This window comes from Sander vitreus, chromosome 12, assembly GCF_031162955.1.
Source record: "Sander vitreus isolate 19-12246 chromosome 12, sanVit1, whole genome shotgun sequence".
NCBI classification, from domain to species: domain Eukaryota; kingdom Metazoa; phylum Chordata; class Actinopteri; order Perciformes; family Percidae; genus Sander; species Sander vitreus.
The window spans coordinates 9,642,367-9,663,965 of NC_135866.1; the positions used below are offsets into that span (position 1 = coordinate 9,642,367).

The window sequence follows — 21,599 nt, forward strand, 5'->3', positions numbered from 1 at the left end:
ACACAAAAGATCCAGCTTGTGTAAAAGACACTTTATTGAACGTACCAGCAGTCAGACTTGAGTTAGCTTGAATTAATTTAAGTCACTTTTAAAAACAAGAATTAAAAAGGCTTAATACAAGAGCCACTAGCATTTCAAAAACATAACTGTACATACATAAACACAACTGAAATAAATACATCTATGTACGTATTAGTTTGGCCTTATTTTAGTTAGAACAATATACTGTGTACTATACATTAACATAAAATATGCATCTTTGTAAGTAAATCAATTTTAGGAGACAATGTTAAAAGAAAAAAAGTGCACATGTAAAATACATGAAAAAAATACAATGCATATGCCCCAAACACTGGTTCTAAATAAATATCAAAACACCCGTGCATCCATTCAGATTTCATTGTGCATATGGTTAGACCCCTGCTATGGACAAAGCCTGCCACCTACTGTTGTTGTATTGTTACAGTAGACAAGCCAAAGCTTCTGAACAAAGACAACTCCTAAACTGAATGCTAGGGCGCTCAACCACAAATTACACTTTGTATTTCCCTTTGATGCTGACATTATAACAATCTTTCATTGCAAGCAAGCAATCGCAAGACACTGTAACAGTTTCAGCGCAAAGAAACACTGATTTCAAATTTAAAACAAATGCACTCGCTAATTTACACATCTGGAGTTGTAGCAATGCAATGGATACAGTAACATTAGACATCGGCACATCCCACAGGGAAGCAACAGCTGACTGATCAACAGATAGTATGACCTCCACAGATTCAGCCTCTTGATAGGAAAAGCTCACTACTGACACGCTGATCAAATTACATTTCACACCATAAATTCAACTCTTGTGTCACCAAACGTTAGCAGCATAACACCAGCTGTAAGAAAATTATGTGCAAAAGAAGAAGGAATGTAGGACTTCTCTCAAGACGACTTAACAAAATTTGATCTTGGAAAAAAAAAAAGACCATATTATCTTTTTACATTTTTGCTATGGAAACTGAGAACTCAAGGAAGGCACCATCATGAACAAAGCACTCTGTCCTGTCTAACCTCAACAGCTCCTCAGGGAAAAGGACATGCAGCAACTGAGTGGTGTGTAAGGAGTGAAGATAGAGTGATTGGTGAGAATAATGAATGATCCTGCTGTTGAACCCTTCAAGACGACGACAGTCGGTGTGACGGATGCAATGTAAAGAAAAAAGGAGAACATGCAACGTGTGCTTTTGATGTGTCACAGGGTTGTATCCATTTTGGTTTCCTACAGATGAGTGAAAGGCTCATTCAACAGTGAATGTGGTAATGTGTGTTGAAAGGGAGCGTGACAGCGTTGGTAGTGCAGAAGGAGCAGTGTTGTTTTAGGGGGAATGTGTGTCTTTTAGATTATAACTCTGTGTGTGTGTGTGTGTGTGTGTGTGTGTGTGTGTGTTTTATGGGTTGTGTGTCCAGAGTGTGACAGTGCGGTCAGCAGAGGATGAGAGGAAGGACAGGTCTTGTGTGTGCCATCGACACTGAATCACCTTGTCGCCGTGCTCTCCCACCACGGTCTGAGGCAACGGTTTGGTCAGGTCACCTAGCAACACACACACACACACACACACACACGAAACGGAGCACAGAGAGGCGCCGTTAAAATCGTGACATTCTTCATCACATTCTTCTGAAAACATTCTTTCCTGTAAGTTGGTCCTGGGATCCATGATCATTCCTGGGCTTACGTAAAGACCACTTACTAGAATATATATTCGAAGAAAACACACAAGTGAGGTTACGGGACAAACGGAAATATTAGAACCCTGTACAGATAAGATAAGTGGTTTGAGGAGACCCAGTTTTCTTTTCCTTTTTATAGACATTACAAGCAGTGGAAAACCGCAAGTAGAGTCTCCCTTCCTCATAAAAGATACAGAATATGTACTGAGAACAGGTGTTTCTAAATATATATATATATATATATATATATATATATATATATATATATATATATATATATATATATATATATATATATATATATATATACACACACACACACACACACACACACACACACACACACACACACACACACACACACACACACACACACACACACACACACACACACACACACGTAGGTATCCAACTCAGAATCCGTGATCTCTATACCATTTTTCTACACACTCTTCCTGGAGTCTTGTCATCATTGTGACGTTGCCAAGGCAACCAGTGAAGATTCCAGGGCACTGGTCCCAGCCAAGAAATAGTTTGGCACATAACAACATTCAAAATCCCAAAGATATTCAGTTTACAATGATATAAAACGGAGAACTGTTCATACAGTTCTTTTAATTTTACTATAGAGCCAGAGAGATGCACCCTGCATTGCCTGGATCATATGGATATTTAACAACAAGGTTCATGAAGTACATGGCTGCAAACACACAGGCACGACCCATTCAGGTTTTTATGGTCATCGTAAAACAGGATAGCCCACACGAAGAAGCTAATGGCGGGTAAAAGCATTAAACTATTTATCATAAATATGTCATTAATACTGTATGTGAGCAGACGAGATACACTATACCTTGGAGGTTGGAGACTATGACTTTTGTGTCGTAGGAACCAGTGAGCAGGTAGTGTGCTCCGGGGGAGAACCGGACCGATCGCACATCACTGGAGTGCGGCCGGTACACCTGGACGATTCGTCCTCCTCTGATGTCATACAGCATGCATGCGCTGTCTTCCTGTCCTGTTGCTAGGAGACGGCCACTAGGATCGACTGCTACTGAGGCAACAGGACTGCCTGTTCAGAAGAAAGGGGGGGGAAAAAAAAAAAAAGAGGGGTGTAGCTGTAAAAACCAGTAAAAATCTTCTGTGCTGACTGAGAGAATCAGGATTTTCCTATAGAGAACATCAGCGCCTATTATGGAAGCAGTGTTACATTCTGGTGTCCAAGGGTTTGCTAGCGATATTTGATGTAAGAATGGAGGTGAACACACAGGTGATACCTGAGCCGTGGAAGGCAGTTCCCACTACTCGGACACAGCTGGGCACCCTGAGGTCCCAGAAACGCACCGTCTTGTCTTGAGAGCCAGAGGCAATCATCCAGCCTCCCCACGTATACAGAGACAGAATGTGACCTAAACAGCAACACAGAAATGACACGTCACACACTTGTCAGTGGCAATACTAACATAATTGCCACTGTTCTACATACCGACTTCTGTAATTATTATGAAACATATATCTGTATATCTGTGTCTATGTGTCCCAACTGGCAGCGACAGATGGCCGCCCACCAAGAGCTTGGTTCTGTCCAAGGTTTCGGTCTGTTTAAAAGGAAGTTTTTCCTCGCCACTGTTGCACCAAATGCTTGCTCTTGGGGGGGAATTGTTGGGTCTCTGTAAATTATAGTGGTCTAGACCCACTCCATCTGTTAAGTGTCCTCCTGCTATGATTTGACACTATGGGCCCTATCTTTCACCAGGCGCAGTGTGGCGCAAAGCCCGACGCAAGTGTCTTTGCTAGTTTAAGACCAACACAGTTGTCAATTTTCCGTTCAGCACCCGCGTCGTTTAAATAGCAAATGCACCTGTGCTCTGGTCTTACAGGGAGGTGTGTTCAGGTGCATTCTTGCATTCTTTTTACAGCGCATTAGTAAAATGCACCTAGGCTTATGCACAGCACACGCAGACTATGCTTGTTACAAACACAGGGAAGTGCAGCAGCACACAAACATGCAAAATATTACGGTGCAAATTTCCCATCATAATAGCAATGCACCAAGGTACAAATGCCCTGGCTTTTAAAGGGAATGGGAGATGGCACTCTGATTGGTTTATTGCATGTTACGCCCAAAACACACCTATGAATTAATGAAGACGCTAAGTACAACCCTTTTGAACCATGCGTCCGGCGCACGGACCCCCCCCCCCCCCCCAACGTCAAACTAGCAAAAATGTGGACATGCCCTAAACGCACCTGCGCTTCATGTCGTGTGCTTGGATTGTTAAAATAGGGCCCTGTAAACAAAACTGAATTTAATCCAATCTTTCTCTCTTGGACTCCACTCCATGTGAGTTTTTCATTAGGACAGGCGAATGGATGAGACAGTCAGTGTACCTGTGTGCCCACTGAGGGCGTGCAGGCCCTGTCCTCGCTGACAGTCCGTGGTGTAGATGTTACAGTCTCCAGCTCCGGCGCTGATCAAAATGGCTCCTCCACTTTCTGGACCCTCCATGAAGGCCAGGTCTCTGATGGTGCCGTCATGCATGCTGAACTCCAGGTCTGGGCCTAGGGCACAGAGAGACACAAACAATAAAATTAGAATGCTTGTGAGATGCGAGATAATAACAGGTCCGTGCCCTGACTTCACATCAATGCAGTATCCAACTGTGTGTACCTGTGGCGTTGCATGTCTCTGCACTGAAAGGTAAGACTTTGACATATTTGTCATTGGAGCCTGTAGCCAGCAGCTGCCCACAGTGGCTCCAGGCCACACAGTAGATGGACCCTTTGTGGTGTTTGTTCCTCTTGAAGCGGACGACCGGCTGCTTTATTGGACTTGAACCACTGAGGAGAGGAAGAGTGAAGAAGAGGGGGGGTGGGGAAGAGGAAGGAGAGGAACGACCAATGGAAGAACAGAAGTGAGTAAACTGGTAGACATTCAAACTATGTATGGGGATGTTTTTCTGGAATGAAAACATTTTTTTTTTTTTTACTTTTTACTGAAAGTGGTCTTTTTTTAAGTTTCAACTTTTAAACCAGCATGGATGAGAAGTCCTTAAAGTGCCCCAAAATATCGGAATTTGAACTTTCCATGACCAACTCAAATGGCATGCATCGTACAATCAATCATATCAATAATTCTTTTAAAGAGGGGGCTACTCTTGATAAGAAGGAAAAAAATGGTTAGACGATTGCTTTTGGATTGTCCACGTTACTGTACCTTGTGTCTAATGTTTCTGGATAAGCACAGACACGTAGAGTTTTAGAGTTGGATCCCACAGCGTAGAGCGATCCAGACGGGTGAAAGGCGACAGCTCGAATGGCCTGAGTATCTTCCAGAGAATGCACTGGCACAAACAGGCTTTTAGGCTTGTCGCCCTGCAAACAAACCACACATATAAAAACACATGAACACACAGATTACGTGTAATTAGCACTATAATCTTGGATTTTCTCTACCCCATGACATCCACAGTGTCATGATGCCAGCATGACATCGTGATATAATCACGCTATAATCTGCTTAGTCAAATGCCACATTAGCATTATCCCTGTATCGTCCTATACTGTGACAAAAACGAGAGGGAATGTGCGCAACTTTAAAATCAGATGACAGCCAGAGAACAATTGTTCTGTGACAGTAGTAACAGCTAACGTGAGAGAAAATGGATAATAAACACAGAGCATGAACAAAAGTAATTTCAGGTTGATTTTTCAGCGCAGCGAGACAATTACATGCTTGGTGAGGGATACGTTATTTACAGCAGGTGTGACAGAACTTTTGGAGTGTTACTTGTGTGCATACCTACCTCTTTACTTCGGGATAATGAGCCTGGAGTGTCACCTTGTGGACTTCCTTTCTGTTTCTGCTCACTGCCAAAAAAACAACAACAACAACATAAATACAGTCATCATCAAATTCAACCCCGCAACAACCTCCGGTATAGAAACAAAAGACATAGCACCTACAGTACCTCTGGGAGATGACAGGGGACTCATTGGGAGGTGGGACCGGGCGGCCCCCCACGCTGTGTTGCGGGGTGCTGCTGAGCACCCCTCCCTCTCGGGTCTGCCCCGGGGTCACAGATGGAGGGTTGTTATTGTCCTCAGAGGCGGGGGTGTTCCCGTTGCCATTACACTGCTGGGCCAGAGACTTCACTTCCTCCCCTAAATCCTCCATCCCCACATTAAGCTCCTCCAGCTTCTGGATGGACCTGAGCAGTGCACACACACACACACACACACACACACACACACACACACACACACACACACATGAACTGTCTCTACAAATCTTTCTTTTAGCCTGTGCCTTTCTTCCTTTCCACAAACACATTTTACTTTAGCTTACACGCTCTCTGTACGCTGATTGAGTTGACTCAGTTAAATCTAGTCAAAACTACAAAAGGGTAGAGGACAAAAGAAAATGGAGGTAATGATGTCATTATGCACAGCTACCCTGGTGAATAATGCAGAGGAGACAGGGGACAGGGAGGGGCTGGGGAAAGGGAGGACTCGAGGAACTCTCGGGGGACAAATCAAAGGGCCTTTGTCCTGCTGACAGAGCAAAAATGACCAAATTTCCAAATTCATTTTTTGTCATAGACTTAAAATTAAATGTACTCTTGTTGTGGTTTGGGAGCATTTGCATACATGTTTAAGTTGGGTGCTATTTTTGAGTGGAGTCTGGGTCTAATATTGTGTATAATTAATACACATGAGGCGATGGTCCCATGTGACGTGATGTAGCGGATCACAACAGATGGTGCAGTGTGGAGTGGAGGTGGCTTTCTTTTTTAGGGGGGGGGAGAGAGAGGTGTGTGTCATACTAGGAAAGCCACATGGGGCTTTAACACGTCTACTTCTCCTTGTCTGACAGCTGCTCCTCTATTGTGTGAAGATATTAAAACCCATACAGAAATTGGCAAGCTTAATTGAGAACCAGAACTACCCTGACATGGCCGACTGCTTTCAGAGCGTTTGCCGTATGACTTGACAGGTGTGTTACAGTATGTGCATTACCTGTCTGACAGGGGAACACTTCAGGGATCTCTTGTCTTGTCTGTACCTGTTGAGGAACTTCTCCGTGAGGCTGTGCTGCATGTCACTAGGCGGAGGTTCCTGCTGCACCCCTCCCTCCAGCAGCATCTGCTGGTACAGCTGCCTCTGCTGCTGCTTCTGCTCCAGGTGCTGCTGCACGCGAAGACGTTGCCGATAGTACTCCTCATACTTCTCTGTGGAGTCACGAAGCTGAGGAGTGAACATGATGCCATTAAAAAAAATACAAAAAAAAAAAAAAAGTCCTCAGAAGGACCTTATCAGACTCCCTCTGCTGACTGGCTTTTGCTTCATGTTCCACGAGCTCGGTCTAAACTTGTAAAAAGTGCTTTCATAATTAGTGCAACCCGAATTTCTGAAATTATAGCGCTTACTTGTGCCTTCTGGACAATTTAGGAATCTGGTTTTAAACCTCCAAACATCTACTTGTAATTGCTTTACATCGTTGTACTTTCTTTTGCATCCCGATTATCCTAATTTATTTATCAAATTATTTTTCCACTTCAGAAAGTTTCAGTCTCTCTTTTTTTTATGATGGTGTTGCTTCTTTTCTGTGTGGTTGTTTTGTTTTTGTAACTGACTCAATGTCATTGTAAATGAGGGCCGCCCCTCAATGATCTCTCGAGTATAAATAAAGGTTGAATGAATGAATGAATGGTTGTTATTACAGCAATTTATGAATGTAATCTCTTGTTGGGTGATTCATTTTAGAAAGAAGATTAAGTCACTCTGGATAAGAAAAACTAAACGTAAATGACATAAATGGAACATACAAACATAGATCTGTACGAATGAAAAAGGACACATGGAGACAAAGTAGAATAATATTCACACACAGCGAAGCATGTTAACATCTGAGGAAAGTCTGCCAACTCTTATAACACTGCTCAAAGGCAGCATTGTGATCAGAGTTCAGGTATTAGAGGAGGAAGGAGGGTAAGACTGAGAGATGAGGACAGCTCACTTCCCCTCTCTGTCCTCTGCTTCCTGTCCTGACAATCTGATGGGAAAGCCTCTACGGTTTGGAGAGGGGCGTGACACTGGCACTCGGCCCGTGCTTGAAAAGGGATGGAGGGCAGAGAGGATACAAGGGGGGGGGGGGGGGGCTCTATGTGTCTCTAGGGTGACGGGGAAGGCAGTACAAAGCACTACCTTCACGCTGAGCCACACAAAGGGACCAGAATAGAAAGCATGAGACAGACAGAAAAGGATACTGTGTTAACACTGTTTACAGGCAACATGAGGGCAGTAAAGACTCATTTTTTTTGTGGTTGAGCTCCTGAGTTGTTGAGCCACGTGTCCCTACTGACCTAGAACCAAATCCACCTGGGCTTCTTCTCCCAGTTTCTGCCCTGCTTTGTTCTTTTGTTACTGGCTGGATACTTGAAACAACTAGAGCTGCATTATGTCTCATAATAATCACAACGTAATGTTAAAGGAGTCTTTCTTCGAAAAATTCTAAGCGGGTTTATGGACTTTTGTTTTGGACCTTTTGAAAGTATAATATCTAAGAATATGTGTATGTGTGTTCAGATTTAAGTTGGAAGTACACATTTTGATAAATCAGTGGGCCGAACTACAATAACTAACTTCCATGTGTCTGGACACAGATATACAAAAAGCCCATTTCCTACATGTACTAAGACTTAAGGTGCACATGAAGTGCTGGGACATGATGAAAGCATACCAACGCTACACCACCAACAAACCAAAACAAGGGCAACTTCCTTTAATCATAGTCTGTCATCCAGGCAGAGGACAACAGCGCTGGAATGGACTGAGCCTCTCACTGTAAGCAGCCATGTCAACATTGACAGGGACGAGGCTCCAACGCAGACTTGCAGGAGGAAGATGACTCAGACACACCACACTGACAAAGATTCATCAGAACTGGCCTATATTTAGACCGTGGTGTAGGCAACACCCATCAAGGAAAGAAAACAATTGTTTCCCAAAATGGGATATGCTGTTGTCACCATTAGATTCTTTCACAATACATTGGTGCCAATTCGATTTGTATTGCGATTTTGATTTACTGCGGTTGAGTATTGAGTACTGCGATTTTTTCTCTCCTTCTTAACAAAAACAAAAGTTGAAAAATTCCCTTCTAGAGACAATATATCATGAGACATTTCTAAAAACTAATGGTTTTCGAAGAAGAATGCACATCACGTGTCAGTCAGTCTGACATTTATTTCATTTGTAATAAACGGATAGGATGTAGTCGCTGTCAGCGGTACCGTATAAACAGAAAATATTTAGGTGAATCATTGGTTAAAAAAAAAATAAATAAAAAAATATCGATTCTAGGAAAAAGAAACAATTAAAAAAATCGTCCCAAAAAAAATAAATAAAACAATCACGTTACATACATGAATCGATTCTTTTTCCCCCACCCATAAAAACAATGCAGCGACATAATAAAATAAAGCCCTTGTTCAGTAATGTGTGACATACAACAGGTCTAACGAGTTAAAAAGCAAAGGTCGTTGAGGTTTACCTCGTTCCTATCGTCAGTGCCAGCTGATGGCGCGTCCTCGCCCGGAGCGGAGGCAGGACGCAGACTCTGAGCTCCGCCTGAACTCATCATCTTATCCACGGGTGTGTCTGTCCTTGATCTTCAGAGAGAAAACACACCAGAGCAACAGATTATCCAAGACATCTGACAACAGCCCGCATAAAACCAGAGACTGGCAAAAAACTGGGTCTGGGGCTGCAACTAACTATTATTTTCATTGTCGTTTAATCTGCCAATTATTTTCTCAAATGTCAGAAAATGGTAAAAATGCCGATCATCATTTCCCAAAGCCCAAGGTGGTGTCCCAAAATGTCTTGTTTTGTCTACAACTTAAAAGATATTCAGTTGCCCTGAGGGGAACGGAATTAATTGGGAGACAGTTTGGGACATTTTCCACTGTTCCAAAAACCCAAATCACCGGGATATCCACTTCAACATATGTCATTGGACATATTGGACTCCTCAGAAGAGATACGTCTCTAAAGTCATTCCCGTTCCCTATTGTACTTTCTGTCAACCTGAACAAACTGGAACTTTCCTGCACATGGTCTGGGAGTGTGAACAGGTGCATGAGTTCTGGAATAAAACATCAATAATATCCGATGTGATAAGAAGTCGAATTCCTACTGACCCGATTGTTTTGTTACTTAATGACGACTCTAAATTACACCTGCTTGGGAGACAGAGGAAGATTTGGCTAGCCGGCTCAACTGCAACCAAGAAAATGATAGCTCAGCGCTGGCTCCCCCCCCCCCACCACTCGCTTTGTATAAAACAGTGGTTGGCGTATTATCTGGACATAGTTATGCTTGAGCTCTCTACAGCGAGGATTAACAAAGCCAGATCATCAACTATCAGCCTATGGAAAAGAGCAGACTTAATGACCTCGGCCCCACAACAACTAGAGGAGAGTGATTAGGCAAGGTGTGGTTTCTGTTTGTTTGTCTGTTTGTTTGTTTGTTTTCCTCGAGACCGCAGAGGGTGGAGGGTGGGTGAGGGTCTTTGTTCTTGTTCAATTTCTGTTTCTTTGTTCGGTGCGCCATCTGATGTTATCTTACACATATTGTGGAGATTGTTTTGTATGTCTGAAGGTGCTATAAAAAGAAACTATAAAATATTCACATTGAAGAAGCGGAAATTAGAGAATTGCTACTCCTTTTTCATATAAAATGACTCAAACCGATCAATCGATTATCAAAATAGTTGGCGATTAATTTAATAGTTGACAACTAATCATTAATCGCTTCATTTTTCCAGCTCTAACCAGGTCCACTCCAAGCCCTTACGTTTCAGGGGATTCCTCAAAGATGCTGTGGCAGTCAGAGCTCTCCATCATGAGACTTCTGGTCAGGCTCTGGCCTCCAGCTCCAGGGTAGTGGAAGTTGGCAAACGAGTGGGACATGGGAGAGACCCCTTTGCCCAGCGCTATCTCCCCGCCACTCGCTCTCTTATCCTGGCCAGACAGCCCGTAAGACAACCCGTCCAGCGCTGGGTTCAAGGAGCGTGACATGTAGGTATCGGCGGACTGGGGGCGGCGCAGCGGGGACGAGGGGTACGGAGACAGTTTGCTGATGAGCGGGGTGAGGAGGTCGTAGCCCGCCTTCGTGGGCTTGACCATGCGGTCCACGTGGATGTTGAGTTGCTTCTGTTCGAAGGCGCAGGAGAAGACGGTGTGGGAGAGGTTCTGCATCCAGGAGAGCAGAGACAGGTCCAGGTCATCACAGCCGTTACCGCACAGCATGTCCACACCCAGCAGGACCTCGCTCTCTGTGATCTCCTCACCCGTCGCCCTGCTCTGCACGCAAACAAATCCAACAAATATTAATTTCAATCATCGGCAAAGACTAGGGCCGCCCAATTTGCGGCCTGCGGGCCAAGTTAGGCCCATCCTCCCTTTGTTTTGGCCCACCATAACATTAGACATGCTCATGCTTACTCTCCTCTTATTTTATGGATGTAAGTGTTATTATTTTGAAATTTTATTTTAGATTTAGAATGTTAATTTTCGATAACAAAATAATACATTTTATCGTAATGTTATTTCATACATACACATAACATCAACATTTAATTTTGGCCTGTGGCCTTCCATCCAGATACATTTCTGGCCCTTTATATGAAAGAATTTGGGCACCTCTGCATTAGACCATGTGTAAACTGGTTTAGGCCACAGTATTTATGTTTGGTTTTAGTAGTTCAAACCTGGCAGAACTCCACACAGCACTCATAGAGGACTCCCTTGAGGAGCAGCTGGAATAGTCGATCCCCACTGGCCTTGAATCCAGCCTCACTCAGCTTTCTGTCTGCAGGGATGAACTCTGCCACCATGGTGCAGGCGTCCTCAAAACACTGCACCCTGGCCGTGCTCGGGTTCCAATCCTGCAGGAACACGGAACATGGAAGTAAAGATTTCAACAAAAACACAGTATTGTTTTATAAGTGGAATTAATGGCAGAACAGTGCACAAGAGAGTAAAAAAAGATGCTATCAGTTTCAGCAAATTGCAAAAAACAACAAACTAAGTTTATAAAGTAAACTTTATTTTTCACAAATGAAATATTTCTGTTTCGATCCAATTTCATAGATCTTGCCTTGAACTCTGCATGGTTTGTGAGGCGAGGCAGTGTGAGGAGCAGACACAGTTTGCTGTAGTCATCTTTAGATGGACAGAACTCTTCCAGGGCATGGAGGCACTTCACTGCTTCCTGCATGGTGAACTCCAACTACAAAACATAAATACATATTTCAGATTGCCACAGATGACTGAGTAGAAGTTTCTCTCTGAACAGCAGAGATAGAAAAACATGGTACTTTTAGAGAGAGCTTTGTCTCCAGCAGCACACCGGAGGCACAGATGGCTTTTAAATGTCAGTGAGACCGAGAAAACAAACCAAAAACACCAGCTTCCAGGATATCATGCACAAGAAATCAGAAAATGATACAGAAAAAGAGGACAGCGATTTAGTCCTATTCCTAAAATGTTGTCCTGCACCACCCTGAAAAGTCATTGCCAACACACAATCGACACCATATCACAAAAACCAATACCCATTAGCACAGCAGCACACTATGTCCACAGATGTCCACAGAAGTCTGACCTAATCCAGTTAAGGACACGGTAGCTCTGGCACAGTGGCACAAACCGCAACTCTGCCATGTGACAGTCGGCCCACAGCTAGAGCATGAATAGAAAAGACAGAATGAGTTTTGAATGTCTCTGCATGTGTGATTTATTGATTTATTTGATAATTGAATTAGGATTTACAAACACTTGGATCCAACTCAGAGTTGTCTAGCCTCTGCAAGGGTTTATGACAAAATGGCCATCAGCATCAATGTCAATACTTCATTATGCATTTGTTGTGGTGACATTTCTGCAAATCATAAAGAATGGATACAAAAGAATAATGTTCTCTAGAGCTGTTGGCAATTCTGCAGGTGTATTTCATTCTTCAGTTACTGTTTTTAAGCCCTCTGGTAGCACATCCTCAGGGCAACATTTACATGAATGTGTTATTCAGTGACACGATTTTGGATTGACACGTCATTATTGAGCTACAACTCAAGGAAGCTAACTCTCGGATTGTGAGAAGATTGCAACTTGCTTATTCCCATAAATAAACTGCTTACTGTGGCATAGAATCACCTTACTTTTGGATTTCTCTTTAGATCAATTTGGATTTCTGTTCCTATTCATACTCGCCTTGCAATACGAGTACATTCTGTTGTTAAGAAAACACTTATTATTATTGCTTATTGAGGCATCCATTCTTTCCCATGTGTTAAATGCAACCTATGGCTCAGACAAAAAGGAAGGGGGGCAGCAGACGGACAGCACTTTCTTTCCCTTTCAACCATTTCATTAGTGGGTGGGTCACAGGTGAACAGATATATTATTTAAAACGGATTATTCTAACATGGAGAGTCGATCACATAGTATCAGAGGCGCAAATAACCAGCTTAACCCGGATAAGTCCTTCACTGCACTGAGGCCAATAGCCACGCCACTCCTTGCATGCAAATGCAGCCACTGTTGAGCACAAACACACGCATGCACACACGCGACCACGCACACATACACAACCTGCCTATAAACAAAGATTGTGAGGTTTGTTCGCATGACTTGCAGAGTTGCAGTTTTAAACTACATGTATTGAACAACACTGTTTGCTTCTCTTCTTGTCTTTGTTTACTGCCAAGACAACCAGTGACAGTCAGTGGGAAGACAAAGCTGTTACAAAGTCTATTCAACAGGAAAAGAATACAAGGCTGTGTTGTCACTTGGGAGGCTTAAAAAGCATTAGAAAATACTAATAAATAGTACATTTATTAGTGACTTACATGCTGTGGCTCATCTTCTGCAGACATGGCGTTATTCACACACAGAGCTTCCAGAAACTTCTGCTTGAGGATGATGTAACGAAACCTGCGGCCATGACAGTTGACATTAGACATCGTGACACAAAGAAAGAAGCAATTTAAGTGGTGGTCAAACTTTGCTGCTGCAGGCTACCTCCGCATCAACAAAGGATACATGAATCTGAACGTACTGACAGTGACTCACACAGTGAACCCACCTTGTTCGGTCAAACTTATCCATGCACTCCAAAGGCTGGATGAACTGCAAGACCTCATCCCACTGGCCATCCAGCACCAGTTGTCTGAAACAAATCATTTTTAACACACAGGTAACACATGGAATCATGTCCTCATTTTGAAATGTCCCACAAATGTGTAAACATGGCCATAAAACTGAACTCTCTACTTGCTGTGGTATTTTCTTAATAGAAAGGTGTACCATGACAAGGCGAGACAGCATATTAAGAGACACTAGGTGAAATACCAACATGTATTTAACACTCAGGCTGAGTAGAATTGCAGACAACACACTTTTGGCTGACTTTCAAGGAAGCACTCACATCTACAGCAGTAGTACAGTGTTACATAATCCCCAATGTAGAGGACACTATCAGAAATGTATGACTGGAACAGTTGCCTGTTGTTCCTGTTTCATAGTAGGCAGCTTTTTGGAGCTGCAACGTGAGACGGCCGTATCCAGACCGCACGGTGTGGTTGTTGCTGTTGAGTTCATCTACCTGAGGAAGAGCATGTCATCTGAGTAGAGCCCATTGATGACGCCGCTCTCCTTCTCCAGAGCCAGCATGCTGATGTGCAACTTCCTGGAGTTGAGAAAGTCCAGGACCACCTTGATGATCTCCACCTCCTTCACATTTATGGTTTCCTCCGCTGTCATGGTGACGACGGGCTGCAAACAAGGTCAAAGACGCAAAATACTAATTAAATTACACACACACACACACAGGTAAAAACATAAAAACAAAATCAGTTTTTAAATGTTTGTTTTACACATCTAAAACAAAGAGGTTATAATAATTATTACTTGATTGCTATGAAATGTACAGATATTTGTGTTCCCCAGTGGAACAACCCTACCAGACTTTGGTATGCTTGAGTTTATGACCAAATACCTACAAAATTCCCATCTGCCCCAGCTGTAGACTACTTTGTGTTTAGTGCTAATCAGCAAATGTTAGCATGCTAACACGCTAAGCTAAGATGGTGAACAGCATGTTAGCATTGTTGTTGAGAGTATTCTTTTTCTTCGTTTGTGAGACTGAAGACCAAGTCATTTTTAATTGCTCCTTATATGATTTAAGTGCTACACTGTCTAAACGTTTGGTCCCAAGTAATGCATACAAGTGGGACACAGTTTATTACATTGAACATCAGTTTGATTCCTCATAATGATTTTGCAAACACTTGGATCTAGACATACATCAATTTCAGAAAATATCCTTATTGATATCCTGATAATGATTTCAGCCATATTGCCTAGCCCTAGTGGCAAGTTTCTCTTGGAGAAATCCAGTGACTGTAAAAAGGAGAAATCATATAAAATGCAGACATTCAAGTGAAGCTGGTCAGTGGCAATGAATGAAAGACTGTGGTTAGACTGGAACGCTCCTAAATATGCATCTAAAATGAGTAGTGCCTCATTTTGTAGCATGAACAACAAAAGGCTTTATAACCCCAAATGTACAGATTTTCAACCTAATCCACAGCCCGATCAAATTTCATCTAACATACATGAAACTCGCAATGTATAAACCCAAAATGCAGTCACAAATCTCACATTACTTCTCCTACTCTGAAGAGTTTAACTTTTGCAGATCAAAAGTGTATTACCTCACAGCAGTGCAGTCTGTTGGGATTTGAAACAAACTATAGTTTGCATGCTAACTTTATCTTTAGGCTACACCCTAGTCAAGTAAATTGGTGGTGTATTATCCAGATGGACTGAGCCACTGCTTAGGATATATGTTAATGCTTGTCAGCATTTGATTCAACCACTATCCATCTTCATACAACTACTTATGTTATTATAATAAAAGGCCAAGCTGTTCCCTATCAGACGATCATGACATAGTGAGGGCAGTGTTTGCACTATGTCACACCTTAATCACATTAAACCTAAAACTCTGATAAACAGATGTAAGAGAGCAAGACAACAGAGGTTGTTGAATCAGGACAGTAACTGCTGCTCATCCACATGTTGTGTTTACAGAGGAGACACTCATCTCTTCTATTATTGTCATGACAGTAGCCTCTAATGCATTTATGGTTATCTATCTAGGAAAGACACACCAGATACAAAACTAGCAAGAAAGCATTTTTTCCTAGCTTAACGTTACAAGTCAAAGACACAAGCACTGCAGTCCTGCTAAGCTAGCATGGGAGATGGTTAGCTATTAACACTACTGGCACTAAGTCTCAAGTCAAACAGTGGTATATAAGAAGCTTATGCTACTTGTTAGCTTTAAATAGCTTCTGAATGTAACGACCGGATTACAGCAAATCCAACAAATAGCTAGTTACCGTTGGAGCTCATACAAAGCGGGCTAATTTAACCGGCGGTTGGAGGGGGAGAGTGACTAGCTAGCCAGGCCGAGGGGAGAGATGCATCATCCGTTAGTTAGCTGAACGGGCGGGGTGCGCACGGACAGCTTTCCCAAGAACAACACAAATCCGCCTACGAGCTGCGTTTAATGCTCACCTGTTTCTAAAAATGCATGGGATGAAAACAACTCTGCCCCGGTTGTTTCCGCGCTGTTGACAGACGCTGTCACGACGAGTACCGTTCGGTATTGTTAGTGGTGTTGTCTTGCCTGGCTGTCCCTCCTCCTTGTATGGCTGTGTCCCCTCCCTGCTGGATGTTCGTCTGCCTCTCCGCTGCGGTCCGCTGCTGCTGCCCAGCCCTGCCTGCTGCTAGCCGCCTGCTGTCTGCAAGAGCACCGCCTCCATCCATCCCTCCCTCACAGACTGTATGCTCCCTCCACACACTCAGCAGCAGCAATAATACAACATGATAGAAATAAATTTCAAACATTGTATTAAGTGTCACGACACAGTGGCGTGCACAGAGGTTACAACTTTTTAATCTTATGTGCAAAATTGGCTTTACTTTCCTCACAATGTTTGGCTTGTGTAGGTTTCAGTGGTGGTTTGTAACTGCACATTTTGAGGTACTCGAAATTTACTTTTATTTCCATTGTCTGTTATTCTATACATTTTGGAAGCCGATATTGTACTTTTTACTCCACTACACTTACATACAAGATACTTTGCAGAGTCAGATGATTAGAACAAAATATAAAAAAACTAATATAAATAATGAGATATTATTTTTAAGCTACCTGGCAGTAGCCTATATAAAGTAAAATTAGCGCCTACTAGCTGTAACATTAGTGATGTCTACACATAATGTATCGTCATTAATAATAATCCAGGGTTATAAATATGATTCTGAAATGAGCGGCACATTGAATCGTGGACATGGACGATGCTGCATCGATAATCGGCCGGGCCATAATCGATTATTTCTGTTTACAATTTAATGTAGACCTAACAACCTTTCTGTTTACATATTCTGGTATGTTTTGCACATTCAGGAAGTGCCATGTGCTCAGTGCTGTAGTTTTATGCCAATGTATTTAGTATTAGAGCACTCCAGAATGTTTTGTTTTTGAAGCTTGAAAAGCTATGAATTAAATATCCTATATGGCTTTAATAGAAAAATGTATTTGACGCATCGTGATGCATCGAGATGCATCAAGATATCGAATCGAATTGCTGACATGATTGTAATCGAATTGAATCGGGAGATCAGTGAAGATTCACACCTCTACTCATAGGTGCTTAAAGAAACATCAATCTGAAAAATAGCAAGCAGCAGAACAATTAGAGACAGAACAACAAGAGTTTTTGAGAGTGATACCAAATTTGATCTGAATTTATAAGGCTATATTAGCTGATATCCATTTTTTTTAACATAAACATTTGATAAAGATCCCTTTCATTTATTATTAGAGAAATGTCACTAGCAAATGTGTGTGGACACTTTATAGTTGAAAAATAAACCCTGACATATGAGCATATGGTGGATAAAGTGTAGATTTTCTGAATAATTGATGTTTTATTTAACAGCCCATTCAGTGTCTGTGCCAGTAAAGCTTCATTAGTCTTAGTACATATCACACTACTACAGACAATGACTAGGATGATGATTATTAAGACAAAAGTATGTCTGGTGTTGCAGAGTGACTAGACTTTTGCTGAATTGTCTGAGTCCCTCTGATAGTCTGTGTTTGTGCAGCCTGCACAGCACAATAATGATGATGACAACGATACAAGCAGGCATTGCATATGTCTATGATGATTACATGTTATTAACTTAGCTCCTGTGGTAGTAGAATGATATTATGTCAGTTTAAATGAGGCTAATATTACACTTAAATCAATCAAGACAGGGATGTGAAATGAGACACCATGCATACTGTTGATAGCTGGCATTTTAATAAAGCTCAAGTAATAGAAAAACAACCAAAACCAATGAACAGTTGAGCATATTTAGTAAATTGCAAACAAAAATGGATTCAGAGTTGGAAAAAAAAAAAACTATGATTTTCTCAGTATACTTAGGGATTTTCATACAATACCACAATAACGCCTCATCAATTAAGACTTTATATACCTTGCCTTTGCTTTCAACATACTTGCGTCAACAACTGTACTGCATCATTAGTACACACCTCCAACAGGTCAATGTCATTACAAAAAATACTTCTTTATGCCAAAATATATCTGTACAGTGCCAACACAAACTGAGGAAGGAACGTGATAACAAAAAATGTAACAGTAATGTGAAAGTAAAGTAAAAAGCATGACAGTCCTGAAGCGGACACAACTCAACGACCCAGAGTGGACTGGGTCTTGAAGTGCTATCATAGGTGAATTCATGTATTTACAATTGTGGACTACTTTGAGGGTAATCAAGATCTAAAAGGTAAGACAATATCCACGTGAAAGTGGCATTTTGAGTATTTGTTAGTTCCAACTGCAACATGAACAACGGTGATTAAATTACTCTTAAATTGCACGGACTGATGACACAGGGTGGGACATCCGTCTATTCTACTACTGATGATCGTCTTCCCAGTGATACTGTTGAGTGATCACACTTTTTTTGCATTTGTAGCACAATTAAAGGCCCCAAACGACAACATACCGATACACACACATGATAAATTATAAAAGCTACTAAAAATCTACCACAAGCGGACTCGTTCATTTCCAATGGATCTGCCATCCTATACAAACTAATTTAACTTATTTATGTACAGTATATTATGTTTCTCTGAATAAAATCTAAGATCAAAATGTCTTGAAAGCATTATCAAAATGAAATAAATTAAGAGTCTATTGCAGGTGCTTTCCAGAATTGTTTTTCATGGTAGTCCGTATGCTCAATACTCTCATCATTTCACACTTCTGCAAAGTAATTACAATCACCAACTGAGGAATTTTTACTCGTCTTGGCACTTCACTATACACACACATACACAAATTTGAACTTTTTATATGTTTTTCAGTCACATGTTAAAAAACATACCTGTATAGCAGCAAAACTCATCAAGAATGCTGCCTCTACCTGATCACAGATCAGACAGGCCACCCTTATATCAACCTGGGCTTGAGGGGGAGGAGGGTGAGGGGGTGAGTACACAAGCTCTCCTGTAACAGACTTTTTACAACAAGCGCTGACAAAATGACACCAACACTCACAGCGCATCCATATGACACAAAACAAGCATAAGGCCACACATGATTAACTTATAGAAACCAAACATTCAGTGCTTCAGTGGTTCAACTAGGTAAGGCATTGGTCCGCCTATTGTTTTCCTCTCTTTTTTTTTTGGCACATGAGAACATTGATACACATGCTGACACACAGTACACACTCGTGCCCCATTTAAGTAGTCCAGATTGTAACAACTCTGTAACAACATCAACGTCTGTGAGGCCCACTTGTGTTCTACATTCCAGTTGTGATTTGTTACAGTGGGATCGTGCGTCCTTTTAATGAAAAAGTAAAATCCGCAACTTCTTCTGTGTTCATTCCAGAGAAGCGTGTCCAAATCTTCCCCCGGCCATCTGGCGCTACTTAGTGTGCAGTTTTTTGGGCGTCCCCTGCTTCTTGGTTTGCCACAGATGGCTGGCGATGGTGATGGCGTCCACACTGGCGGACATGGTTTTGGCTGGGATCTGGCTAAACTGCTTCCTGTCCGAGTTGTACTTGTACAGGCCCTCGATCATCTTGGTTGTGATGCTCCGCGGCCCGATGCCGGCCAGTTTGGTGATCTCCTCCGTCTCGGGGCAGTAGGCGTACACAGACCTGAACTGGCATCCGGCGTCACGGAACAAAACAAGGAAGTTATTGGCTTCGGATTTCTCCATTTCCTGCAGAAAAAAAACAGAGAAAAATCATTGTTTAGTGCAGAATATTTAATGCAGAAAGACACAGACACATCATTGCAAAAACATACATCAAGTATCTTGTTCTTCTGCCCCTCGTTGACTTTGCCAGCCAGGCAGCAGTGAGCCAGGGCGTTCTGGATGATGTGCTTGTTGGACTTGGCACTGGGCTCCTTGTAAAGTTTGGGTCCTGTGGGAAGAAAGCACATGCATGAGATTGCAAGAAATAAAATGTCTTGTCATGTGCAGTAGCTGTGTAAATGTTGACAAACTGTGTAAACAGTATGTACTCTACCTGTGTACTCATTGTTGGAGGGAGTGGATGAGGTGGTGGAGTCATTTTCCCAATCCTTCTCTCCGTTACGACTACCAGTCGAAGGACAAGAAGAGAAACCTTCTGCAGAGTCTGGCCTGGAGACGGTCACATACAAACCAACAAATGACACGCACGGACACAACAGAAACCCACAACAAACACGTAATAGTTGTTGATACACAGAAGCATGTATGAACATACGCCGACAGATTGCACAAACAGACATGCACACATAGATTTTAAACACACACACACACACACACACACACACACACACACACACACACACACACAGAAATATGTGGTAAAACAAGGTCAGACACTGTGACACAATTCTCCAAACCCTGCCTGTTGTCTTGCATTACATCATACTGTACAGACTCCGATGAAGCTGTGCAGCGAGGGATAGAAAGGCATGTTCAGCCAAGCAAAGCAAAGTCTCAGTGCTGTCTTTATGGCTACTGAGAGGGATGAGCTTGAGTACTTGTGGAGGAAGCAGCAAACACAGTGGTCAAGCGAGAGCAGCCAGCAGGGAGAAGAGAGCAAACAACAGCCTGATAGCAATACTGCAGAAGGCAGAGAGAGAGGGTAAAGAGCAGGAGAGCTGAGGCGGAAACATCTGAGGTCCCGTGCACCGTAATGCAGTAAAAGAATATGTTAGATTATTGCACTGTTGACACATCTGTCTACTTTTATGCGAGTCTGTGTTGAAAGAATGTCTAATGAAATGCAGGCTAAAGCTACATGGAGCTATTTCTACATGGAGCCACATCCAGTACACTTCATCTGTCGTCACTTTTCTGAGCATTACTGACCTTCCCTTTCTGTCTTTGGGAGAGCTTAGAAAGAACGGGATATGGGACACTTTATTGCCTCTGAGGGACGCATGCAAAATAGAAAGAGAAATGAGAGAGGGATACAAGAGATTCAAGAGAGTGTAAGCCTCATAAAAGTCAAGACTTAGGAATAAGAAAAAAATAAGCTCAACATCAAAACACGCCATGAAATTAAAATCACAGCAGAGTATACGACACCTGGGTGTGACACACATTTAAAAAGGGGTGGGTGTTGGTAATATATGGATGAATGGTCAACAAGTAATTCTGAAATATGTTTTACAGTTTTAATAAACAGACATTATAAACAAAATGTGATATTGTG

The 21,599-nt window shown here is 42.2% G+C and overlaps 2 protein-coding genes across 5 annotated transcripts in view; both read right to left on the reverse strand.

The window, feature by feature from the left end:
- Positions 1–16: 16 nt before the first annotated feature.
- On the reverse strand, positions 17–16,554 carry wdr47a (WD repeat domain 47a). 3 transcript variants are annotated; one of them, XM_078263624.1, is made up of 17 exons: positions 16,365–16,554; positions 14,386–14,555; positions 13,867–13,950; positions 13,631–13,715; positions 11,881–12,012; positions 11,492–11,668; positions 10,576–11,084; positions 9,272–9,389; positions 6,782–6,963; positions 5,688–5,927; positions 5,523–5,586; positions 4,934–5,091; positions 4,388–4,557; positions 4,108–4,278; positions 2,985–3,125; positions 2,570–2,788; positions 17–1,576 (listed from the first exon to the last, which is right to left on the reverse strand). In XM_078263624.1, the coding sequence occupies exons 2-17, from the start codon at positions 14,541–14,543 to the stop codon at positions 1,434–1,436; spliced, it is 2,751 nt and encodes a 916-aa protein (XP_078119750.1). In that variant the 5' UTR covers positions 14,544–14,555; positions 16,365–16,554; the 3' UTR covers positions 17–1,433. The 3 variants fall into 3 exon arrangements, with proteins under 3 accessions (XP_078119750.1, XP_078119752.1, XP_078119753.1); XM_078263626.1 differs by having other exon boundaries at positions 2,994–3,125; positions 16,365–16,553; XM_078263627.1 differs by lacking the exons at positions 13,631–13,715; positions 13,867–13,950; positions 14,386–14,555; positions 16,365–16,554 and adding an exon at positions 12,338–12,429.
- A 1,587-nt stretch (positions 16,555–18,141) lies between these two features.
- The window catches only part of camsap2b (calmodulin regulated spectrin-associated protein family, member 2b), a 43,392-nt gene continuing 39,934 nt past the window's right edge, over positions 18,142–21,599 (reverse strand). For both annotated transcript variants that reach the window (XM_078263634.1, XM_078263636.1), the window contains 3 exons: positions 20,418–20,533; positions 20,194–20,312; positions 18,142–20,107 (listed from right to left, as the gene is read on the reverse strand). In XM_078263634.1, the coding sequence (XP_078119760.1) occupies positions 19,808–20,107; positions 20,194–20,312; positions 20,418–20,533 (535 nt within the window). In that variant the 3' untranslated portion in view covers positions 18,142–19,807. The remainder of the gene's footprint in view (positions 20,108–20,193; positions 20,313–20,417; positions 20,534–21,599) is intronic.